The following is a 25,564-nucleotide window of genomic DNA, read 5'->3' as shown; positions in this document are numbered from 1 at the left end:
GGAGAGGAGGAGGAGGAGGAGGAGGAGGAGGAGGAAGAAGAAGGACAGCGAGGGGCGCGGGGGGAGCGGGGCCAGCCTGCGCGCTGCCGGCGGCGGAGAGCGGCAGGGCCGCGGGCGCGCAGCGAGCTCCGGCTTCGCGGTGAGTGGCAACTTCGGGGGCAGCGGGCCGCGCTCCCGGCAGGGCTTATTTTTTTTTTTTAATAGGGGTATTTTTCTTTTTTTTATATATTTTTTTTTTTTTAATTTTTGTGTGTGTGTGCGCGCCTTGCGGTGCCGCGCTGCGCGGGCGCGCTGCCTCTCTCCGCGGCCAGGCTGGGGCCGGCTGTTGCACAGGGCTCGGAGGATCCAAGTCGCTCCGGACTTTCCCCCCCCCCCCCCCCCTCCTTCCCCCCCACCCCAGCTCCGGCTCCGACCTCTCTCCTCCCAGCCCGTCGCCATTTCTGGAGCAGGTTTTTATTATTATTTTTATTATTATTACTATTATTATTTATTTAGCGCGCCGCTGCAGCGCCGGGCAGCCCGGCCGGCCGGGGTCGGCGCTTTCCGAGGCTGCCCCCTTCCCCCCCCCTTCCCCGTGTTTCTTTCTATTTATTTCGCTCTCCCCGGCGCGGTTCGGGGGCTCCCAGCCGGGGGGGCGCGGGGCCAGGATGCCCCGCAGCACCCAGGTACCGCGGCCGCGCCTCGCGCCCCCCGCCCCGCAGAAGGGGGGGTCCATATTTTTTATTTTTTTTTTTTTGGCGGGGGGGACCTGCTCCAGCATCTGGTTTCTGCAGGGAAGCCGCCCCAAAAGCCCGGGGTGGGGGGACACGGTCCCCGGTTGCGCGGTGTTGCTGGAGCGCGCAGCGTGCGCGCTGGAGGAGGGCGAGGGGGGTGGGGGGTGCAAAATGGGAACCAGATGCCGGGGCAGGGGCACCCCGTGCTGCCGTGAGCTGGGGGGGGGGCAGCACACACAGGCACCCCGGCCCGGCCCCGCTAAAGTGCGCCGGGAGTTCAGCGGAGCGGATCTGATAGTCGCGATCGGGCTGGCGATAGAGCCGCGCTCCCGCTGCCCTGCCTTTCTCTCTCTTCCCCCCCCTTCTTTTTTTTTTTTTTTTTTCTCCCGAATGTGAAGAGTTGAAAAGCCTGTTTACTTTTTGCCTTTGATGTTGGGAGGATCTGGTTTTGATTAGATCAATACTCCTTTTTTCTCCCCACCCCCCCCACCCCCCTTTTTTTTTCCCCTCCCTCTGCAGAGAGGAGGCTCAGAGGATCCCCTGCTGACTCCAGGCAGAGGAAGGCAGAGGCGCAGGCAGCTCCTGGAGCAACTGGGAGCCCCTCTCCCCACCGGGCTGCGGAGCCATGAGCAGCGCTGTGGTCCTCGCCCACCTCCCAGACCCCAGCAGCAGCTTCAGGGAAGACGCCCCCCGACCCCCTGTCCCGGGGGAGGAAGGAGAAGCACCATGCCCGCAACTCGCCAGCTCGTTTCTCCCCAAAAGCCAAAGCTTCAAGGCCATGCCGGTGCCTCCTGCCCCGCGGAGGAATGAGAACGGACTCGGGGAGCCGGAAGGCAGCGCATCGCCAGACTCCCCTCTGGCCAGATGGACCAAATCCTTGCATTCCTTGTTGGGAGATCAAGATGGTGCCTATCTTTTTCGGACCTTCCTGGAAAGGGAAAAATGTGTGGATACCTTAGACTTCTGGTTTGCCTGCAATGGCTTCAGGCAGATGGACCTTAAGGATACCAAAACTTTAAGAGTAGCCAAAGCTATATACAAAAGGTACATTGAGAACAACAGCATCGTCTCCAAGCAGCTCAAGCCTGCTACCAAGACCTACATAAGGGATAGCATCAAGAAGCAGCAGATAGATTCTATCATGTTTGATCAGGCACAGACTGAGATTCAGACTGTGATGGAGGAAAATGCTTACCAGATGTTTTTAACTTCTGATATATACCTCGAATATGTAAGGAGTGGAGGAGAGAATCCTGCTTACATGAACAGCAATGGACTGGGGAGCTTAAAAGTTGTCTGTGGCTATCTCCCGACCTTGAATGAAGAAGAAGAATGGAGCTGTGCAGACTTTAAAAACAAAATCTTGCCTTCGGTAGTTGGACTATCCAGCAAGACGTTGAGGGTTACAGCAAATGTCAGAGCTACGGAGACGATGGAGAACGGATACAGGTAAGGGAGCCCCTGGAAGTTGTGCTTTGTTTTAACTTCAGGGACTTTGAGAGCCCTGTTGGGGTCGTGTGCCGGGGAGCTAGCAGGGGGTTGAGGGGCAGCAGGGCTTCCCGTGGGGCTGGGAGCACAGGTACTCCTCCATGCCTCCCAACACTGGAATTCTGGGGGTGTTGGCTGCATTAGGGGCTTTTCCCCCCCTTCTGTGCAGAAGAAGGCAAGATCCTGTGCTCTTAAGCCCTATTGGCTCCTTCAGATCTCTTATAGATCAAAAACTTCATAGCAACTATGTCCTCCGGACATGCGTTAATTATTGGTTCAACTTTCAAACCTATTAAGAGCAGTAGTAGAGTGGATCATATAGACGCATGAATAATGTAACCTACTCGTTCCCCAACTCCACCATCAACCAGTGTTTAACTACGTTGGTTATGTGGGAAGCAATTGTGCGGTCATGGAGGAGGAAATGTATGCACTTACTACATCAAACTCTGCAACTTGCACAAAATCTGCTTTTATTTTGACGGTGCATGTGTGATGTGCGGCCTCTCCCATCGCGTTGGGTGTTGGTATCTGTCAAAGCCATTTAGGGTGGCTCCGAGCCAATGCATACAGGAGGATACTTAAGATTGAGTACTTAAGGTAATAGAGACATGCCAGGTACAGAGTAATAGCAGATCCTTGGTGCTCTCCTGTAGGTCTTTGGTTGGCTGTGCGCTCCAAGTTGAACTCATTAAAACGTGGTTGTGTCTGATGGCAGCGCGGAGGGATGCGGGGAGCGTGGCGTGGCGGTGGGGTCGCCTCGTGCCCTTGTCGTGGGGTGCGTCTGCGTGGCGGACCCCTTCTCTTTTGTTGGGAGTGTGGATGGCACAGCGGTGCGAGGGTGAGGAAAGTAAGAGCCAACGCGAAGTGAAGGGGGGGATGGGAAAGGGAGACTCTGATGAGCAAATGATGAGTTGTATAATCCTCTGAAAATGTATTCTTTCCTCTCCCCACCCTTGCCATAAATGTGGATTGTTGAATCAGGGCTGAGAGGAGAGGGCTCTGCTGGCAGATGTGCGCTCTCCTCCGCTGGCCCAGGAGGTTGGGGTTTGGTATGGTGAGTGTTTGACATCTCCTTTACAGGAATTTTGAGAGTGTGTCTGTGATTCACAGACATCAAAGGGAGTCAGGGCTTCTCCTGGGGAGGCTTTGCTGGAGCTCGCCCTCCTCTCCTGCCCCGCGAGCGCTTCCAGCTGTGCCGGGCTGCCCGGTGCCCGGCTGCCGAGGGAGCCCCCTGGCCCGGGAGGCTGCCGTGGAGCCAGAGGCCTCTGCTGCCGTCCCTCCTGGTGGCCCTGTGGCCGAGGGGCGATGGAGGGGTGCTGGCCGCGGGTGCCGGCCGTTGGGATGCGCTCTGTCCTGGCGTGGCCCCTGGACCTCTCCTGCTGGGGGCTGCACGGGGGGGCTCTCGCTGGCAGCTGCTCGGTGGAGGGCTTGGGGTTTGGGATCCTCATCTCGTGCCTGAATGTTACTGTCTGAGCATCTGCTGTTCTCCAGAACTTGGTTTGAACTGCTGCCCTTCGCTTGCTTTCCAGGAGGGGGGCGTTTGATGCTTTTATCTCTCAGCCTTTGTTGGTATTCAGTGCTGGAAGGGCTTGGCTGTAATGTTCTACCAGAGCTGCAGGCCCTGCTAAAAACCTACATGTGCCTTGTCCAGGAGAGCTCTCGCAGAGCAGTGGCTGCTTGCCTGATTAGTGCTGGGTTTTTTCCTTTTGTTTTTTTTCTTTCTTTTTTCTTCCTTTTTTTTTTTTTTTTTTGTCCAGGGATTAATCCAGCTTGCTCCTCACATGTCAGATCTACCCTCCTAGGACATTAGGTACTGCATTTTGCTTTGATCACCCTCTGTTGAATTTCCAGGAGCTTTGGCTCTCCATGGGGCCAACAGATCTCAATGCAAAGAGAGGGAGGTCAAGCTGAGATGCTTCTCAGTTCCTCCCTGAGCTACCCATTCGTGAAGCCACTTGTGCTAGAAGCTGATGAGCATATGGATGGGTTATCTCTCATCACTCAGCATTTAGGATTGTCTTTAGGATTGGAGCTGAAGCTTGCACAAAGTCTTTCCTGGTGAGTGGCCAAACCACACCTCCCTCCTCGTGCGTGTGTGATGGAGTTAAAGAATTTCTGCTCGGCGCGTTATGGTTTTTTGAAGCACTGTCCAGGCTCTTGCCATTCGCCTCGGTGGGTTTCAATGTGACTAGACCAGGCAAAGCCGGGAGTGCTGGGCTGAGCACACCTGATGGTCGGAGCAGGGCAACCTCAGGCCAGCCCCGTATTTGGGTGGGAAACCACCTGGAAATCCCAGGGCATGGAGTCACGGCCAAAACCAGGGCAAACGGGAGATGGCAGAAACCATACAAGTTGAAAGACTTCGTTTGGCCCCAGCATCAGTGATGGACAGGAACAGGAGAAGTCAAGTGCAAACACAGCGTTTGCACCTGGCTGCAAAGCAGGCGTATGCATGCAGACTGTTGGTTGTATATTTGGAGCCCTAATACAGGGAATATTTTGAATGCAGGACTTCCCTCTTGTCCTTCAAAGCGACTCCCCTCCCCTGTAGGTTGTGGTGTGGTTAAAAGTGGCCTCCCCACGCTGCGCTGGACCTGGCCCCATGCTCCAGGAATTCCAGCTATTATTTATACACGCTTCTAAATTTACCACGCGCGACTTTGTGTACACAGAGAGTGCTTCTTCCTTTGCAGTGCCGCTGTGTAGCATGGTTTTGTGCAGGCCAAGGGTGGACTCATCTGCCTCCCATTAAGCTCTTAACATCAGTGGGACTGGCCTTGCTTTGAGAAGGCTGGAGCTTGCAGATGGCCTTCTGCCGGCTCCCAGTGCTTCCTGGCCTTTGAAAGGACCCGCCAGTGGAGCTCCTTGTGTGTGAAGTTATTGGAACCAAGTTTGGCTTCAATTATCAAAGTAAATGATGCCATTGTAAAGCTATGCTCGAAGCAGTGTTCTACAATTAGAGCATGGAAGCTGTGATTAACATATTTTAACAAAACTATACTTCCCCCCCCCCCCCAGGTTTGTGCATGCATGTGTTTTTCCTTTTTTGTTTTCAAACCCACGATTGCCCAGTGATGTTTGTCCCAAGAAAATACTTAATGAGATTCAATTTTACCTCAAAATGCTCCTTGTAGATTTTCTTACCTTACTGTATAAATCTGTGGTTTGAACTGTCAGAGCGCTTTTATTTCTAAGAAGCAGAGGTTGACAATAAAAAGAAAACAAACAATGCCCACACTCTGAAACTGTACCCTCAGAACAGGGGGTACAACCAAGAGCCCCTGAAATTTTCATGGCATTATAATACCTCTGATATGCCCATTGCCTAACATAGCATGTAGGGAGTTACATGCTGTGTGTCATCGCATAAAGATAAGAATAGGCTGAGAAACATCAGACATTCTCCTTGAAGCTCCAGAGCAACTGCTACCTGACAGCTGAAAACACTTTGCATATTGCGTTTGGAGCTGGGGTGTGTGTTTGTGTGTGTAGCATCTGTGGCAGGAGACCACCGCTTTCTGCTGGAATTTAAAACCCTCGCAGGCAACTTGATGCATCTGGGTGCAATTACTGTAGTAAGGTGGTTAAATTAAAAAAAAATTAAACATAGCAAAACGGCCCTCACTGGTTTGCTTAAAGGATGGGGCGATTTCTGTGGGGCGGTGTGTTGGGGGTGGAATGTGGGAGCTTACTTTAAAAATGTCAGCTGTAGGGGTTCTTTGTTTTTGGTCCATGAGGTGTTGGGAGGTGAATGGGTGCTGCAGTTCAGTACTGATGGGAAGATGAGTTAGTTGTGGCCACTTTCTCTAATTATATCTTTCAAATGCTGTATTTGGACACACCTCTCCCTGTGCCGTATTCATACAGACCCGCTGCCTCCGCCCCCACGCCAGCCTCTCCAGCAACCCGTCTGCTGGAAGAACGTGGCAAATCAGCCCTCCTGGATGTAACCAGGAGTGACACAGCCACCTCCCAGCAAGGTGGTGGTCCTGTGCTGGGGAGCATCCGGCACCCCTGCACCTCGTAGAGCATCCTGCACCCCTGAGCCTCATGGACCTCAGATGGGCTCTCAAGACCTGAGATGGTTTCAATTCAAATAGTTTTAAGAGCTGCATCCTCTTGCACAGTTGACCCGAAAGCCCCCCAAGGACCTAGGAAGGGGCGCTTGGACTGCACAACCCCCTGAATCAGAGCAGAAGACTACATGTTTTTTTAGAGGAACTTTTTTTGTAGTAGTAGTAGGATAACTTAGCTTTCACCCACATGTGGAATTAATTTATCTTTGACGATTTTACTTCTTTCCTGTGGCATTCCTTACTATCTCATATTTTTTTTTGTCTTCTTCTTCTTCCCAGATAGATATTTTTTAACATCTTGATCTCTCCCCATCAGAAATGCCTTGGCCTCCTTCAGAAAGGAATGCAGCCCCGGCTAGGCTGAATACCTGCCTGCAGCCAGCCCCAAGCCTCTCATACCAGAGAGGCCCATCTTCCCCACCATGCTTCCCCTTTCCCTTTTTTTTTTTTTTTTTTTTTCTTTTTTTAAACTTAAGCCTTTGTGGGGGCTCCTGTTTTTGGTGCTGGCGGTGCAGGAATGTGGGGCAGCAGGGGCATGGGGGTGCCTGGCTGGTTGTGAGGGATGGAGAGCAGGGCGGTGGGAGGACATTGCTGCTCACTTAAACCCAGCTGCTCCCCTCCAACCCCCCGGGGGGGGGGCAGGGAGGTGGAAAGCCCATTAAAAAAAAACCTGCCAAGCCTGCTGGCACATTCCTTAGGCCCCCAAGTCCTGGGTAAGTGGCCCTAATTATTAAAATCAGCAGTCCTTATCAGATGACAAGGCCTTTTGCTTTGATATACAAAGGCAGAAGCTTAACAACCCCATCTTTCCCTGGAAGAGGAACAAAATGTGCACCTTAACATGCTGCTTTCAAACCTCCCTGCATAATCCCCTTATCACCTGCTGAAGATATGTATATTGATCCTGGCTGGGAAGTTGGAGTAATGGGAGGCAGCAGGGGCGCCAGGGTCTCCCCCTTCCCTGCGATGACCTCGCCACCTCTATCACAGCCCATGTCACTGCCCATGAATTTTTCACTCGACCGCTCTTGGGTACTCAAACAGCCAGGCTGGGCTTTGGGTTTGCTTCTCCAAGTGAAGCCAAAGGTGTTGGCATCAGTAACCGCCATGCTCATTAATACAACCTGCTGCTCCTGTCCTCGCATCCCCCATCCTCCTCTTCCCTGCACAAAACCACAAGTTGAACAAGTAGTAGGTTTTCCTAAGAACTGGGCCTTTTTATTGCCTGCTTTTATAACGCTGGGAAGATGGCACCCATCTCTGGGGGGCCAAGCCTGAGCAGCAGGTTTCAGGCCTGTCCGTGGTGGTCCTGCTCCAGTAGTTTCGGGCAGTTCTCTTGTTTCAGGCAACGCTGGTACTGTAACTTGTATTCCCAAAGGGGCCCTAACTCCTGTTTCAGAGCAGACGTAAGCATTTATTAGCTGATGCCTCGATGGCTTTCAGTGGGACTTGAGCTATGAACTTCTTGATCTTCTGCCTGCCGATGCCAACGGCAAAACTCCTGCTAACCTCAGCAGTGCAGCGTCAAGCTTGAAGGACCGAGTTTTTGAAGGTATCAAAGTATGTAGAGGTGCTTCCAGGGATTTTCTAAAGCACGCTTCCAGTGCTAAAAGCGACACCTTTCAAGCTGGACTTTGAGTGTGTTTAGACAGAGCGTGTCCTGGTTGCCGCTGGTCTGAGCGGTGGATGGTTGGTTGCTTCTCAAGAGGTTGTGCAGCCAGTGTGCGTGTCCCGTAAGGACAGTGCTACCATGAACCCTGTGTGCTTCTCGCTAGCCTGACTGACTGGTAACCATTCCTCTTTTGCTTGTCCCTAGGTCCTTCAAGAGGAACGATCCCATTAACCCATACCATGTGAATTCTGGCTATCTTTTTGCTCCAGCAACCAGCGCGAATGATAGCGAAATATCTAGTGATGCCCTGACGGACGACTCCATGTCGATGACGGACAGCAGCGTGTAAGTATCTAGTGTGGGCTGGGGCCCTTTGGGATGCACCAGCTGTGGATCTGCTGTGCCGATGCACCATGGGGGCTTACGGGAGCGATGGGTCCAGGGGCATCACCCTGCTTCTGCTCGCTGTTGAGTAGGGGCTGCCGAAACGGAGGTGTGCACCTAAACCGAGAGGTGTAGCAGGGCATGGCAGCCTTGCTCTTCATGTGGTCGTCGGAGGTATCGGATGGAGTAAAATAATGAATCCCTCTATTGCCATTTTGCAACTGCAGCTGAGCAAACATGTTTTCCCCTATGCTAATGGGGCTGCCTGACTAACCCAAGGAGTGTATCTCCCTGAGCCTTTGTCTTAAGGCCAGGCTTCCTTAACTAGTTATCAGTCATCAAAGAGGAGGAGATTACTTCCTATAGGAAGTGCTTTCTGTAATTAACGTTCATCATTAATGTCAGAATGTACATTAATAGGGCCAGTGACCTGAAGGGGCAAATAGCTGCTCATCTAATATGGCTGGGGCAGTCTTCAAAGAGCCATTTGAATGGAGCTGCATGGATCAGGTCTGGGTGCCTCAGGAGTGTAGGGAAGAGAGATGATGCTGTGGCTGAGCCTGGGAGTTGCAGGATCTGTCTTTTCCTCCTGACTGCTGAGAAGTGGGCAACTGGGAGCAAGTCATTTGACTGTTCTTCCTCGGTTTGCTTTCCCCAGCAGGAGAGAAATGGTGCTTTTGTGTCTTTAGAGGAGACAGTAAGACTCACTTAGTGTTCTTAAGGACCATTTTCTTCAACTGGACAGAAGGCAGATGTTGTCATTTGTGTTTTGTGTGCTTCATTTAAGTACAAGTGCTCTAGAAAAGCCCACCTGCAAACAGTGCTGCATTCCTGGTCTTCATCTCATAGGTGAAACTTCTCCAGTGTCCCTGTCAGACATGTCCTGTGGTTGCTGTGTGTTCCTTCAGGCTGGGTTTTTAAAGTCAGTGTGCGTGATGATGCACAACGGAAAGGAGGATTTACCAAAAATCCTTGATGCATAAACAAACTTTTTTTTTTTTAATGCACATGTGTGTTTTGAACTGATATTATGGAAAAAAATAGTTTGTTGTCCCACCAGATTCCCTTATTGAACAATATTGGCATTAAATAAAAGAGCTGAATCATAGGGTGACTTCTTTATTTCTTCTTACTGGCTCTGGTTGTATGTGATCATGTGTCAACAGAGCATTCATTGGGTTAGTCATTTCTGGACCAGTGTAGGGTCACTTGGGATTCACAGGGCTAGGATTATACCCTCTCTTCACAGCAATGCCAATTGTAGGCCTTATACAGATGAGAGCACTGAGTGAGAAATAAAGTGCATGGTGGATGAAAGGCTTAACTGAATCGCTTTCAGCCCATTGTTAGTCCAGGGGAGCTTAGCGGGGATGAGAGGGCAGCAGCCCGCTTTGAAATTTGCTTGAACAAGTGAATAGGAGCTCCCCATAAAGCAGCGCGTGAAAGGAGCCTGCCTGTTTTTTCCTGCCGTAACAATAGCCGGCGCAGGCTGTGAGAGTTTGGGGAAGCTTGGCTGATTAAACTGCCCGCAGCTCCAGGTTGGGGGGCGGCGGGGAGGGCTGGGGCCGGCGAGCGGGATGGTGGAGGTTGCAAAAAGGAATATTTCCTGCTGCAGAACCGGTCCCCCGGGCATCCCTGCAGCCACGCTCCATCCGTGGGGGTCGGGAGCCAGGCAGGCATGCCGGGATGGTGGGTGTTTTTGGAAGCGGGGAGAGGTAAATTGGCAGTTTTGGAAGCTGGGCTTAAAGTTAAGGCTGATGTAAAACTTCCTTTGCAGAGGCGAAGGGCTGCTGCCAAGATTGCAGTAAAGCATTTGGGATTCACAGCCCCTCCTGGCACCTGGCTCTGCTGGTTGCTGAAGATGCTGTGGACGTGTTTGGGGCACAAACCCGCTGTGCTCTCAGGCTGAGCCCGGGTGCTCCCCTGCCTGCGAGGTTTTACCCCCCTTTAAGAGAGGACCTGGGTTTATTCTGTTTCGTCAGTGTGAATGCAAATTAGTTCTTTTGGCTTATATTGGTATCAACTGAAGAGGAAAAACTCGTTCTGGAAAAGTCTGTCAGACATAGCAGTAAAGTGAGGGGTTTTTTAAATAACTCTAATCCAAACTGTACTGGAATTAGGAGAGTCTCCAAATAATGCACAGTCTGCCTTTTTATTTTATTATAGATGCCAGGGATCAGTCTGTCCGTATATATTCTGTAATAGCCACAAAGCATCATGCAAATTTGTATTTCCATTTCTTGATTGGGGGGGGGGGGGGGGGAAGGAAAGGGGATTTATTTTTTTTTTATTTGCTTATATCTTATTTATGGATTTACTTTGGACACAGGGGAATGCTGCTGAGCAAACTTCAAATATTACCTTATCTTACAAACCAGGCTTTTGATGTTGGCAAGATCAGAGGCTTGTTTCAGAGCCGTTGCCAAATGAAGATGGGAGTGAATGCATATGCGCATGAGTCTGATATTTCAAAGCAGCAGTAAAACTACATTCAGGTTAGGTCAGGCACATCTGAGTCAAAAGGCTAAGATAATTGGCTCAGCTTAAATGGCAGCTGACTGGGTAGAAGACTTCAAACTAGTGTTTCCCCCAGAAACAGATTGGCTTAGCCCCAGCCTGGTTAGCTGAAATGTTTATAATTACACTCTACTATTTAGTGCCTAAACTCTAGCTCTTCAGCCCGCAGCTTTTAGTAGCCAAGAAAGTGAGTGCAAATGTTTGCTGCTGGAGCAAGGGGAGAGCTGGCACCTGGAGAGCTGGGGTTAACCCCTGTCCTGCTCCAAAACCTCTGGCCAAGCTCAGCCTTTTCATTTCGAAGGTACTTTTTCCTGGTCTGGGGGGTCTGCTGCAGCATCAGGGTTCCCCCTGCCCCCTGCATCTCTTGCTGTACTGAGCCTGGCTCCAGCTCTATCCATCTGTCCCCCCTGCAGTTGGGGATCAGCCGTTGGTCACCCCTTCAGCCCTGGCATTGTCTCTTTTCCCCCCTTTCATGTGGAAGGGCTAGGTTTAGACAGCGCTCGTCAAAGTGGCTGTAAAAGTCCCTCCCCGTTCCTCAGGCTGTCTTTCCCAAGCTGCTCTGCAGCCTTCCCAACCCAGTGAAATCCCTCTTTTTTTTTTTTTTTTTTTGTAAAAACCTTTTCTTAATTCTGCACATTGTTACAGGTTGTAAAACTCTTCTGACAGGCAGAGCTGTAGAAGCAGGGAGCAGGTTTGATGTGGGGCTTGTTGGTGCAACTGGAGGAGTTTTAGGGGGAAGGAGCTACTTCTGCGCTGACCTGAATGAGGGCAGGTCTTAAATGTAAGTGAGGAACTGTGCTGTTGGGTCAGTGTCACTTTTCCTCCTCCTCTTCAAGCCAGCCTGCCTGGAAATGGCACATGTCCCTGCTCCTGCTCCATAGCCTGTCCCAGGACTGTCCATTTGTGCAGAGATGGTCCCCCCGGAGCTGGGATTTCAGGGATGCATTGCAAGGAGATGTGCTCCCAGCTTGGTGGCCGCAGCAGAGGGCTTGGGGACAGCGTCTTGTGCTTGCAGACCTGGAGGGAGGTGGAGAGCACAGGAGGGCTGCAGGGCTCCCCATTGTCCTTTGGTTGTGTCCTTGGGTGCCTTGTGTTGAACGCACAGACCTTCAGCTGCTTCCTGCTCTTCTTCATCTGGCCTCTTGGACTGCCTTTTGTAGAGGACACCTCCTCTTCTTTTGTTGAGTATGTTAATGGGATTAGTCCCATGTGTATGTGTACATGTGACATGCTCATGCTGGCATTTTTACTGACCTTTAAAATGCCTGTTTTACTGGTCATTCCCTATATTGAAGGTCTTCCCTAAGAGACCCTGATCTCGGGAAGCCCTCGTTATCGAATGCTTCTCTGAAGGTACAGGTGATTTGGTTTTCACCTTAGATTTGCTTTTTTGCCCATCCTCCCCCAAAGCTAAGGTGTGTCATGTGTCCCAAGCCCTGTTGCCCCATGGGTTCTTGGAGCAGAAATGCTTGGCGGCCACCAGCAGCTGCAGTTGGTGGCCATGGCCAGCTGCGTTGGCCAGTGCATGCTGGGCTGCTTCCCTGGCAGGTGCTCCAGAGCCCCGTGTTGTGTGGTGGGGACATTAGGACAATTCGCTGCTTTCACTTGTAATGTAACGTGTGTTCATGGACTGTGTCTGAAAGAGGCCAGCATTCATCTTGTGGCGTCAAGGACTTTCTCTTTTGTTATAAAGATTTTCCCAAGTTTATTAAGATGAAATTGTTCTGATCTTTCACTCCAGACTTTGCAGCTTAATCTGGCTTATTTATTTAACGGCAACTCAACGCTTTGGCCAAGGTCTTCACAAAGGCCTGTGATAGCATGCTTCAACCCTTGAGCATGGAGCGATGGCACCTGATCGCTCTCCTCAAGAGAAGGGACATGGTGTCCCCGGGAAGGTGTTTCCTCACACCTTGTCTCCTGCTGCGTGTCCAGAACGGGTCGGTGTGTGGCCAGCACCACCGTGGCCATGGGGGGGCAGCACACAGGGACGCCATGACACGTGGGGACACCATGGCACGTGGGGCCACCATGCCACGTTGGCTCCTCCAGCAGTGGCACGGGGCCACCGCTGCCTGCTCAGCTGCCGCTCCTCCTGGGCAGGAGCCATTCTCTCCGCTCAGGAGATGAGTCAGGTGTGGGGGCAGGTGGATGAAAGGGCTGGGGCCGGAGATCAAGGTTATTCAGGCAGTCTGAGGAAAGGGGTAGGATTAGACATTCGGGGATCTCCAGGCGTGCTCTTCGGGCTGTCCCCGCTGTCTGTAGGAGGCCCTTTGATCCGAACGGAGGCGATCCCGCGTGCGGCCGCGTGCCAGCGTGCCCGGGGCGGGCTGTGCTGCGTGGGGGCCGTTCCCAACAGCGCTTTCACTGGGTCTCCCCTCATGGCTTCTGGGCGAGGGGAGCAGTGCCGTCCCCCGAGGGTATGGCCTGGCTTTGCTCGTCCTTGCAGTGGCCCACCCGTGCCGGCCAGCCTCGGGGGCAGGGGGACGTGGCACCTCTTGGGTAGGGCTAGGGATGGGGAGCAGCCTTTGGGTTGCTGTCCGTCTTCAGCCTCTTCCTTCTTGTTCTCGTTTTTGCTCCGTGGGGTGTTGCAAAGCTTGAGGAAAGTTGTGGCCTTAGAGAGCGTGGTTCAGTGGTGAAACAGCAACAAAAATAAAAGGGCAGAAGCAGCAGCCAAGCATTGGAAGGGCCTTGCTGTAAGCTGCCTCAGCAGAGAAGCTGATGGGACCTGCGGGCCGTCTTCCCGCACAGAGCTGCCTTCAGCTTGCTTTTCAGCTCTTGCTTAATTACCACATATCCCTGTACATGGTGGCACAGGCGATTCCCGAGCTGCCAGATGTTTAAGGCTTCAGGTGACAGCCAGAGAGCTTAGCACCCCTGGGAGCGTGGGCCTGTAGTGTGCCTGGGTGGGGTGGTTTCAGAGGTGATGGAGAAGCATCACCTTGGTTAGAGCGTGGGGAGAGCCCCAGCTGATGATGGTCACCTCTCTTCTGCATGCAGAGATGGGATCCCCCCGTACAGAATTGGGAGCAAGAAGCAGCTCCAGCGGGAAATGCATCGGAGCGTCAAGGCCAATGGTCAAGTTTCTCTACCTCATTTTCCGGTAAGTTCAGGTGGGAGCTCCTGGGTGTGGGTTGGCCGTGGGATGTGCTGGGGCTGGGCATGAGCACGCGTGGAGGGAAGGGAGCAGGGGAGGAGAGCGTTGCCATCCCTGCGGTGTGGATGCCAGAGAAGAGCTGCTGCTTGGTGTCGGGCAGGAGCCATGTGCTCTCGGCATCCTTGCAAAAACCTCCTTGTGTACAGCCCCATTTTGGTCCTTCCCTGAAAACCAGGTGCTGATGAGGGCTTTGCAGTGGCACTGAATTTGTCCTGCTGGTCTAAAGCCAAGCAGAGGTGCCCCGGCTGGGTCTGGTGAGAGCCTTGGCTCTGGCCACCACCCTGACACCTCCGCCGGCGCCGAGCAGACCGGGGCTTGGCCTGCTGCGCATCACTGGCGGCCTCCGAGAGCACACCGGCTGTAGGCTGGCGTGAGCAGGATCTCCCAGAAGAGAGGCGTTTGCAGCAGATACATGCCTTGCTTTGAGGGGATCCAATGCGCGGCACTGCTGTGCTTTCGAAAATTAACTCACTGATTTGCTAATTCAGTTGACTTGCAGACTCCTGATTCCTGCACTGAATAAACTGTTTACACAGACAAGTATAAACTTATCTTGTCTTGAGATTAATATGCTAAAATTCCTCTTTCTGCTGTCTTAAGCAGCAAGAAATCATAGGTGATATTTCTGGTGGAGGGAGGGGGTGGTTTATGTGGGCTTTCTTTTTGGTATTTTTTTTCCCCTTCCTCCCTAAAGAAAGTTCTATAGCCTGAGCTTGTAAATTAGATTATTTTGTCCCAGGGCGTGCAAATCGACTTTCTCTGTAAGGCAGTGCTTTGATCAGGGACTGAATAGAGCCAGCTTGTGTAAGAGTGACAATTTCCAGCAGAGTGGCCTTTTTCTACCCTCACATCATTTCTGGAGCTAAGTGGTTGCCGGAGAGAGGCCCCACCTCATCTGGTGGGTAGTATGTGAAAGAGTTGGCAGTTCAGCTTTCTGCTTTTGGGGGGGGGGGGGGGGAGAGGGAGAGAGAGGGAGAGTGGAGGCGAGGAGTGGGGTGCATGGGGGTAGCAGGAGGGAGGGCAGAGTCGGGTGGGTGGTTTCTTTTTCCTTTTTTTTTTTTTTTTTTTTTTTTTTCCCTCCCCTTTTCCTGCCATGTTTGCTTCTTTTGGCAGAAATTCACGTTTTGCCTTTTTATATTCTGCACTTGATTTGGAGATGTTCCCTTTTTCCCTTGATAGATCTGCTTGAGGCAGCCAAGCTCAGCAGTGTAGCACCGCTAGCCTGCAGCAGCTTTCTTCATTTTCTGTACAAAGAGATGGAGGGGGGGGAAGAGATCTAGGACACTGTTGAGACAACACTACCTCAAAGGTGCCCAGTGTGTAGCCAGGAAATAAATTACCAGCACTTCTCTGATCTGCAACCGTTTTGACTTCTTTTTTTTTTTTTTTCTTCTTTTTTTTTTTTCCTTTCCCTTTTTCTCCCCCATCTTATTTTTTTTAATTTCCAACTCCTTTCTGTTTATACTCACTTTATTCCTTGAGTTAAAGTCTCTCCCTCCCACCTCAGAGGTTTTTTTTTTTTTTTTTTTTTTTTTTTTGATGTTTGACAACAGTCTTTGAAGATTTTCTACTTCAGATAGCTACTGATGGGCTGGTTGTACTACAGAGAGAACAAGCGGGGTTCCTCAGAGTGCGACCAACTGCTCCTGCCGAAGGCAAACGCTGGTGGGGAGGATGTCACTCCATGAGGCCACAGCACTAGCTCATAAAAATCCAGAGCAGACCATGCCTAGTTGCGGTCGTCTTTTCATCCAAACATGGAGACACAACAAGCGTAGCGGGGCTGGCGATGCTGCTCCGGCTAAGCGCCCGCGCCCCGCGCTGCCCACTAAACATGCCTTGTGCCTTCTGTCCCCGCTCCTTGTAGAGGACCCACCGTCTTCCCAGGGAGATGACCCCGGTGGAGCCAGCTGCCTTCGCTGCGGAGCTCATTTCCCGGCTAGAGAAGCTGAAGCAGGAGCAGGAAACCATGGACAGTCTGGAGGAGAGGCTGCAGCAAATCAAGGAGGTAGGAGGATTAACCCTCCCGGGGCTGGGCAGAGCTCGCCGCATGCCACCCGGCTTGGGAGGGCGTGGGAAGGGGCTGTATCCTGCCCACGGGGAGAAACGCGTTTCAATTGCACTGCAGTTCACGAGCCCATGGGGGGGACACTCAGGCGCACGCCTCGCCGCCTCCCCGTCCTCTTGCATTTATTCCTTGCCATCGCTTGGCCGGCAGGATGAGGAGAAGGAGGGCTCAGAGCTTCCCGCCAGCCTGCAGAGCAGTAGGGAGATGGTGAACCCCCAGCATCCGCAGCACCCGCTCTCGCTCCTGCCCTCCGGCAGCTACGAGGAGGACCCCCAGGCCATCCTGGACGAGCATCTCTCCCGTGTGCTGAAGACCCCCGGCTGCCAGTCGCCTGGCATGGGCCGGCACAGCCCTCGTGCCCGCTCCCCTGACCGCCTGCCGATGGGCAAGCTGCAGCCCGGCGCGGCCTCGCTGGCGTCGTGCGCCTTGGTGGGTAAGGGATTCATCACCAGGCAGACCACCAAGCACGTCCACCACCACTACATCCACCACCACACCGTGCCCAAGACAAAGGAGCAGATCGAAGCAGAGGCGGCTCAGCGGGTGCAGTGCTGCTGCCCAGCGGGCAGCGGAATACTACTGCTACCCCAAGTGCAAGGGGCACCCGAAAAGCACAGACCCCCCTCTCCCTCCGCCGGAGCCCTTCGGGTAAGTCATGAGCATCTCTCTCCATCACATCCACCCCAAACCATCACCCCGTCATCGGGACAGCCCCGCAGCAGTGCAGGGGACTAACAGCGGGCTTCTGTCCCCTTCTTGCCATCAGCAGGGCGGGGGGACGCTGCCAAAGAGGCCGGGCAGAGGAGCTGAGAGCGTCGCCTTGCCGGCCGGGGACGGGGGGCTGCCCGGCCCCGGTGGGGTGCAGCTACCAGGGGGCGAGGCGGACCGGGCGCAGAACGTCTGGCAGTGGATGCTGGAGAGTGAGAGACAAATAAGCACAAGCCCCATAGGTAAATATGCAGCTGTCTACAGCAATATCGCTCCCAGTAAATATTTATATATTACATGGGCTGTCTATTTTTACAATCGCTAAAAACAAATGAGACTCTTTGCTCCTCCGGTTTTAATATAAAAGCTGTTCCGCAGAACCAGAAAAACCACAAAAATGTCATGTTTTTGGCAATAAACCTCCTTTCATGTTATGACAGACTTTTGAGAGGGAGCGAGCAGAATAGGAGCTGCTATTAAAGTCATATTTTCCAGCTTTTCTAACCCGACTTCTTCCCCTCCCCAAGCACACAAAGCACAAAGAAGGCCTACAGCTCCGACTTCACCAAGGGGGCCCCTGGCCGCCACCACCCGTGGGGCACCGGCAGCCACCCGCGCGGGGCGCAGCCCGCCCACCCCTTCGTCCAGGACCCCGCCATGCCCCCGCTCACCCCACCAACACCCTGGCGCAGCTGGAGGAAGCGTGCCGCCGGCTCGCTGAGGTCTCCAAGCCGCAGAAGCAACGGTAATGGCCACGGGAGGGACGGTCCTGGTCCTGCGGTGGGGTCCGGGGAACGGCGGGGGTAGGAGAGGTTTGCTGGGCGGTGGGCGTGCTTGTCTTCAGCCAACGCGCAGGCTGATGGCGGGCAAGGCGGCGGACGTGGATGGTGTCCTCCCTGTCTAGGTAGAGGGTCAGCCATGGGGCCAGACCATGGGGACATGTGACGGCACGGCTTGGCCGAGCCCCAAGGATGAGCCTCCTTATTACAACCCCACCCTACCCCGGCGCAAATAGTTTGAATCCTAGACTATTACTTCCACTCTTTTGATGGCTGTAATTTGCCCATTTTTCCTCTGGGACGGACTCCAGCTACATACCAAGTGAAGAATTGGACTGGTTCCTTTGATTGTTTACAACATGCGAGGGTTGATACAAAGAGCGAACTTAATGACCCACAGGAGACTTCAATTAAGAAGATTGTATTTCAACAATTTTTTTTTAAAGTGTGTTGTTTTGTTTTGTTTTTTTTTTCTCTTCTTCCCCACTTGCCCTCCCCCTCTCCACTTCAGATGTTCAACCTCAAATCAGCAGAGGGATCGAAACCACTCCGCTGCCGTTCAGGGGGGAAACACCCCCTTTCTGCAATGCAAGTCTAACGACAGAAGAGTGAGTACTGCACATGCAGAAAAGGATTGAGAAATATATATATATATATATATATCATGATTATATTTTCATTAAATGGATTGCACTTCGAAAAGAGAGGAAGTTCTTATATCCAAAATTTCGTCTTTCAAACATTCTTCTTAAAGAAAGAACAAAACATTTTCAAGTCTTGTCTCTGGCTCTTTTTAACTTGCATTCCTGTAAAGTGGACAAAGATTGGATTAGTCTAATTACAGGATGGTTCTTTTAACAAGAAAACTGCTACAGAGAGGTCTAAAATGGCCTAAATAATTAAAGTTTTCTTTCTTACCCTCTTCATCTTAAGCAATGAGTCATGTTTGAAGTCCAGACTGAGCCACCTGACTAGAGCCTTTCATTTTTAATTGGTTGACCTTAAGTCCACCAGCTGTCTTTGCTAGCAGCTTTTTTTCTGAAGCCACTCTACAAAGACTTAGAACAAATTAGGAAGACTAAATTACTGCGGACTAACACTTTGTGACCTTTTGACATGCCAAGTGTACATTGCCTCAGAAGCAGTTGTAGGTTTGGCTGCATGGTATTCACTACAGTGTTGCCATTTTGCTGGGTAATATTGTTTTAATTATTCTTTAAGAAGGGTTTCTTAGTGCAGATGACAAGATCCAGTTAATTGTGTCCTCACCGAGGAAAAATAAGATTACCTGTGTACCCCAGGTGAAGAATGTGGCGGTGGTTTTGCTTTGTTAGCTGTTGGTTGTTGCAGGTGGTTTTGTGCGTGCAGAAAAGCTGGGCAGATGCTTTGTATGAAGGCAGATGAAATGAGCCTTTTAAAATCAGAGGTGTACAGTACCGGGGCTCGCTCGCCTGGCCTGCCATCCTGCTCTGATGCTTCCAGCAAGCATCTAACCTCCATCCCTCAGTTCTCCCATCCATAAAATGGAACGAGATCTCTGCTGCCCGTGGCTGCGTGCTCTGCAATGCCACGATTCCCACCATCACAGCGAGCAGGAGCTGTTGTGGGAGCCCAGCAAAGGGCTGTGCAAGTGCAGCATGACAAATTCACGGCGAGTACAGGAATATCTGACTTCTCGGGTCACACCCAGGGTATTTCCGACCAGCGTTACGTGTGGCAGAAACACTGCTGGCTTGCGTGCGGTGAAACGGTCTGTTCTCAAATGGGAAAATAGACGGGTTTGTGTTTTCTGTTTTTCAGTCACAAAGAGCCAAAGAAACTGCCAGTTGTTCACACCTCTCAGTCTAGTGAGTTGGTTGTCACCTATTTTTTTTGCGGAGAAGAAATTCCCTACAGGAGGATGTTAAAGGCCCAGAGCCTGACACTTGGGCACTTTAAAGAACAGCTGAGCAAAAAGGGAAATTACAGGTAAGAATCTGTGATCTGTTTGTTCTTTAGTATATTCTAATAAGTCAAAAGTATCAGCAGATATTTTGCAGGTCTACCTGCAATGGCACATTTACCTCGCTTTTGGATGCTGTAGATCTTCTTATTCTCTTCCCACGCAAACCAAGAGCAAGTTGGAGATGGAAAAGGGGGCCCTGAGCTGCAGTCTGGCTGCGGGGCCACCTCCTCTCCATCTCTCTCCTCAGCCTCCTCCCCCAGTTGCCTAAGGATGCAGGCTGGCAGGCTTCGTGGTACACCCTTTGTCCAAAAAGCTTGAATACCAGGAGAAGCTGGGATGGTCTTGGCGGCAAAGGCACGGAGGAGTGGGGCTTGGTTTCCAAACTGGGGTCAGCATTCATCTTGGTGCTGGCCTCCTGCATTGCATACTAATTTAATTTTTCCATTTTTAATTATTTTTTTCTTTGCGTGTGTGCAATGGTGTGGCTGTAAATGGGATCGGTGAAAGGTTGGGATGTTGCATCTGGATGGACATGTAGCTGAGATGCAGCGAACGAGCTTTTCTCTTCACTGGGGGAAAAACCACCTCTGCCCTGCAGGGAAAGCTCCATCAGCTGTACCGAGTTCCTCCTCAGAAATGCCAAAAAACCCTGCCTGGCTGGTTTCCAGGGCCCAGCTCCCAGTTTAACCAGTTTGCTGCTTCCCCTGCTCTTCTAGTTCCCATGGTACTAGCTTCATGTTGGCTGTTTTCGCTGTATTTTCCCAGTGGATCTGGCCACTGGTGGGATCCTCTGTTGGCCACTTCTCCTGCAGGGTGAGCACGAGAGGGAAGTTCCAGCTTTAAGTTTTGATTCTGTACTGAATTTGGTGGTGCTTCAAAGAGCCGGGAGGCTTGCCCTGTAACTGGCAGCCTCTGGTTTACCCTCCAGAAGGTCATTTGGGTTTGGTCTGAGGACTTCCCATCTGGTGCTCCATCACTGGCCTGTCTCTAGCTTTACAAAGTCCACCTGTGCAGATCAGCCGTGGGTCACGCAAGGGTGCTCTCAGGCAGGGGGATGCAGAGCTGGGGTCTGGCTATGGCTGATGCACGGGGGGGGGGGGGGGGGGGGGGGCTGGGGCTGAAATCCTGCCAGTCCTTCCCCAAACCCATCTCTGCAGCCCGCCCAGCTGCCATCAGATGGCAGCAACCTGCAAGTACACCCAGCCTGGACAACCTGCAGGAGAGGGCCCTGGGCTTCTTGCACCCTTGCACCATTTGCCAGCCCCTCAAGCCTCCCTGGTGCACCATGCTCCTCCTCCGGCTGCTGCAGCCTCGCTCCCCAGTTGCAGACCAGTTTCTCTGGCTTCACCACCGGTCTGCTGCTGCTCCAGTGGCTGTGTAGTCCCCCACCCCTCCCCAAAATAGATCCTTTTGTTTGTTTGTTTGTTTGTTTTTTGGTGACATTTTTTGGGTGATGCCCAAGCGCAGGAATAGGCTACTAAAACCTCTGTGGCCCAAAAGCCCCTCCAGGTGCAATTATTTGTGCCTTGTCAGACTGTAATTACTTTAGAAAATGTTTTTAAGTGACTGACAAGGATGAAACAACGTTTTGCTTAGATCTCACCCCTTTACACCTGGGTAAAGACAATACAGAAATTTATAAAAGGAACTTGGGTACATGCCCAGTATTTTATCTTGCACAGACACAAGGTGAAACTAATTACACAAATGTGTGTACCTCCAGGGAATCATTTTGATCTAAGCTTTGACTTTTGGCTGGACTTTGAGTGAAACTGCGGGTGACCTTCAGGGAAGAGGTCCGCAGTGCCCGGAGTAGCGTGTGTGTTAATGGGGAGGCACTAACTAGGCTGCTTTGGTCACATCTGGCATTGATTTCTTTTTAAGGCACATTTAATAAGCATGTCTTTGAAGCCGTTGCCTTTCATTTAATGCACAAAGACATGCAGAAATGCTCCGCTCTCCAAATTCTTTATTGATTGGATCAGTTTGCAAGGCGGGTACCTCGGGCTCCCGCGATGCCAGAGCCGCATGGCCAGCCCTGCCGTGGGGCAGCCGCCGGGAAATCGCTGCTTTGCTTTCCTTCCCACCCCCCCAAAAAAAAGGAGGAATTAAGCAGTGATTTAATACTGATGGCGTTAACAAAAAACAAACATACACGCACAAAAAACTGGGTGGTGTCGGGTAATCTGAAGATGGCAGCGGTTCAAAACAGAGCTGTAACGCCAGGCCTGCTCGCCGCGATTGGTGCCAGATGTCCCAAAAAATAAAATAAAAAAAAAATTTAAAAAAAAAAAAAAAAAGGAAAGCTTGCCACATAAAATATGTTTCAATGGAAAGCCCGTTTCTGAGCAAATAAGAGCAGAGTGACTTGTTTGAAGATGTTGTGGGGGAGGATTTTTCTGCTTTGCCTCCTCTTTCTTTTTTTTCCCCCTTTTCTCTGTGAAATAAGGTTGTAATTATGTAAAAGGTCATAGCATGTTTTCTCAAATAAAAATTTTGTAAACACAGCCAGGGCCTGGGCTTGTGGAGGAAGCTATTGGGAAGAGTGGCTGTTATCTGGAGAGGGGCGGAGAAGGGGAAAGGGAAGAGAAAGTTCTTTGTAATTCATTCAAACTTTCCTTGGGTTTTTTTGGTTTTGTTTCAAGGCTGCTGGCCTGGGGAATTGTGGCCTTGACCTGCAGCATGAAAGTTGGTGGGAGCTGGGCCATTGACTTCAATGAGTGCAGGCTCTGAAGGACTTAAATAAGATGTTTTTCCTTGCTGAGCCATTAAAGACGCAACATGTGTCAATTCAGCCTGGAATGACTTTACAAAAATAAATCCTAACCATACCTTGACTAAATGGAGCTGGCTTCATTTCTTTAACTAAAATGCCAGCTTTTATCCCCCTACCAAAATAATTTTAACATACCCTAAAAATAAAGAAGATTTGCCAGGCGGCTGTTACTGAGCATTTTAAAAATGCGTAATAGAACAGTCACAAAAAATATAAACAAATAAATTCTAAAACCCTGCTGTGGCTTTTTCAGTTTTAATAGTAAGTGAGCTTAATCTGATCTCCTTTTCCATCCTAAAAAAATTAATAATTGCAAAACCCTTTCCCCTAACAAACATCTGCCAACCCCAGTTGTCTGGAAACTACAGGGGAGGGGTGTGGGAGGGGTTAATTTTTTTATATTTTTCTTTGTAATCCATCTGATGAAGGTTTTTCCATCCCTGGCGATCAGATGGCAAAGCACTTTTCCAAGGGAGCAGGCATGTCCGAGGAGGTGTGCGGCGGCAGACGGACAGGCTCCCTAAATGCTACCCCTCTGAATGGAAGCCCTTCATTTGTGCATATGCAATTAAGCAGCCTTAGAAGGAAGAAAGCTCCAAACGGGATAAAAGGAACCTTTAATCAAGAAGCTGAACGGTCTAATTCAGGATAATAGAGGGGTCCTTACTGTTTGACACAGGAGGGGTGGGGGTGCTTTTTGTCTCTGGGAGCGTTGGCTTCATGATCTAAGGACCCAGAGCAAAAGAGCAGGAATGCAGGACACTGCTACTTGACCTCCCCGTGTCACGTCCCAAAGGCTGGACCAGGGCTGCTCTGCGCCTCGGACTGCTAGGAAGCATCAGGAAACAAATACAGGAGTTTCTGTCACTTAAAATGGATATGTGAATTAGGCATTCGGGTGTTTCGAATGTGAGGCTCCCGGGTTGTTTTTTTTTCAGTGGGAGTACCACAGAGTTTCAGCTTTTGCGTTGCAGGAAGCTGGGACGGTTTTCTTTTAATCCATCCGTATGCCTAAAAAGCCTCTCCTTTTAATAACAGTTGCTAATTTTAATGTTGGGCTTCAGCTTTGAAACAAGAAAACACATGAAAAAAAGAAGGTGGGGAGAGAGGGGAACCTTAAGAAAGCCTTGCTTTGAAATTCTATTTATTTATTTTTTAAATAAGATATTTGACCAGAAATCACCATGCTTTCTAATTTTCTTTACGGCTGAGGATATCCACTACCAACACGTATAATTTACTCACTGTAGAAGACTGTTGTCACCGCTGAGTAGTGTGCACAGCCCTGCTCCTCTGTCCCATCGCCATCCCTGCAGCCCTGGGGATGCTTTCGTGTTCTTGGACCTGAGCAGCCTTGAGGTTTTCCTGGCCAAGCTGGGCACTGGAGGAGCATCCTAGGAGAGAGAGATTGGAAATGTTGTGGTTAAAAGAACTGCCAAAGCATCCTTTGCTTTACCTTTTGATTTTTAAATGTGTTTTAATTCTCCTTACCACAGATACTACTTCAAAAAAGCAAGCGACGAGTTTGACTGCGGTGCAGTGTTTGAAGAGATTTGGGAAGACGAAACCATCCTGCCGATGTACGAAGGAAGGATTCTCGGGAAAGTAGAAAGGATCGATTGATGGCATCCGTGTTTAAGAAAAGTTAAGCTAGAAAAGTCTTTGGACACACAACAGTAGTGATGACAAGGAAAGTTGAAAAAAAAAAAAACTCTGAAGGAAAGTTTTGAACCAATGAAGAAAAAAAGTGAAGTCTATGAAGACTTTACTGAATTAGCCTTAGAGGAAAAAAATGGCATTTATTATTCATGAGTTGGGTACTGAGATGATAAAAACCCTGAACTATTTATTAAAAACATGACCACTGTTGGCTATTGGAGATGCAGACTGTGTTTGAGAGACTTCCATACATAATATATGATTTCCTGGGGATCCGAAATCTATGGACTAAGAGAAACTGTGTATAGCTTACCTTAACAGTAATCCTTATTGATATTTATTGAACAGTCTGTTTTCCCTTAAGTCCAGTTTTTGGATATGCTGCTTTAAAAATGGAGAAGAGAGGGGCTGGGAAGTGGGGTGAGGGGAGGAAGGATTATTTTATTTTTTTATATTGTTCCCACTATCTAAAATTTAGGAGTTTGGCTATGAGCGCATTTGTGATTTTGTTTTTTGAAGGGGGAGGAGGGAAGGAGTGACGTCGTGCCCAGTATTTCTCTCAGTGAAGATAAAACTTTTCTAAAGAAACAATAGAATTAATAAAAGCCGAAATAAAAATACTGTCCTACCATTCATCTAGAGACCGGTGCATTTTAATCTATGCTGCTCTAATTTGAAATAAAGGTCTTAAGCGTTAAATATGTTAGATGCAATATAATAACAGCAACTTGTTATTTTGTCCATGGATTTCTGTGGTGTGAGGTTTTCGCTTTGCTGCTGGCAGGGGTGAGGGTACCAGGTGGTGTCCAGTGCCTCTCTGGGTTCAGGCAAGGCAGAGCAAAACCCCGAGCCTGGGAGAGCTGTAGAAGCAGCCAGCCAGTTCGCGTCTCCATACCTAGCACACCAAAAGGACATGTTGCAAAAGCCAGGTTAAAAATCCCGTATGTATTCCACATAGCTAGCTAATGGTTGGGTTTTTTTAGCCATTCTGCGTCAATGTTAGCACAACTTGTATTTCAGCGACATGGAACTACGATGGGGCGTATTTTCCGATCGGTGTGGAGCGCGTGATTTGTTGTGTGGTGTTTTTTGGTTGGGGTTTGTTGTTGGGTTTTTTTTTTGCCTTACCCTCACAACACCCACGTGAGCCTGTGGGAGATGTGGGCAAAGGCTCTCCGCAAGCCTTGGCAGTAGCTTCGTGTGTGCGTGTGCGTGGGTGTCGGGACAGAGCGACCCTTTCCCGAGAAAGACCTTGCATTTCTACAGTTGGGTTTTGTGTTGATTAAGTTAATCTGTGCGTTCTGTTTGCCATTGCTACTTTGTATAAGTCTGTATATATTGTAGAAAATGTATGGTGAAAATATTAATACACTATCTCTAGTGTTTTTAAAATTTAATCAGTACAGTACCTGTGCCTGCATGGTGTTACGAGACCATGCGTCGCCCTATATTCAGGGTTCAAGCTTTCCCTTGTTTGTTTAAGGGGTTTATGTATAAATATATTTTATGCCTTTTATTACAAGTCCTGTACTCATGACTTTTGCCATGGCATTTTGTTCTACTTATACTGTAAATTATGCATTATAAAGAGTTTCATTTAAAAAAAAAATTACTTGGTACAATAATTATTGTAATTAAGAGATGTAGCCTTTATTAAAATTTTATATTTTTCAAATTAA

The 25,564-nt window shown here is 50.2% G+C and overlaps 1 protein-coding gene across 1 annotated transcript; it reads left to right on the top strand.

Annotated features, from left to right (window-relative positions):
* On the top strand, window positions 1–25,564 carry AXIN2 (axin 2). Its single transcript, XM_056353817.1, is given in 15 exon segments — window positions 1–139; window positions 1,233–2,162; window positions 8,097–8,237; window positions 13,794–13,896; window positions 15,818–15,958; window positions 16,169–16,588; window positions 16,590–16,670; window positions 16,785–16,947; window positions 16,950–16,968; window positions 17,254–17,402; window positions 17,405–17,471; window positions 18,017–18,080; window positions 18,082–18,113; window positions 19,306–19,473; window positions 23,723–25,564. Coding segments are annotated over 14 exon segments (2,499 nt in total). The 5' UTR covers window positions 1–139; window positions 1,233–1,338; the 3' UTR covers window positions 23,850–25,564.

Source organism: Falco biarmicus, chromosome 1, assembly GCF_023638135.1.
Source record: "Falco biarmicus isolate bFalBia1 chromosome 1, bFalBia1.pri, whole genome shotgun sequence".
In the NCBI taxonomy this organism is placed as follows: domain Eukaryota; kingdom Metazoa; phylum Chordata; class Aves; order Falconiformes; family Falconidae; genus Falco; species Falco biarmicus.
Note: the sequence above shows the minus strand (reverse complement) of the source record. Positions and strands in the feature narration are given on the sequence as shown.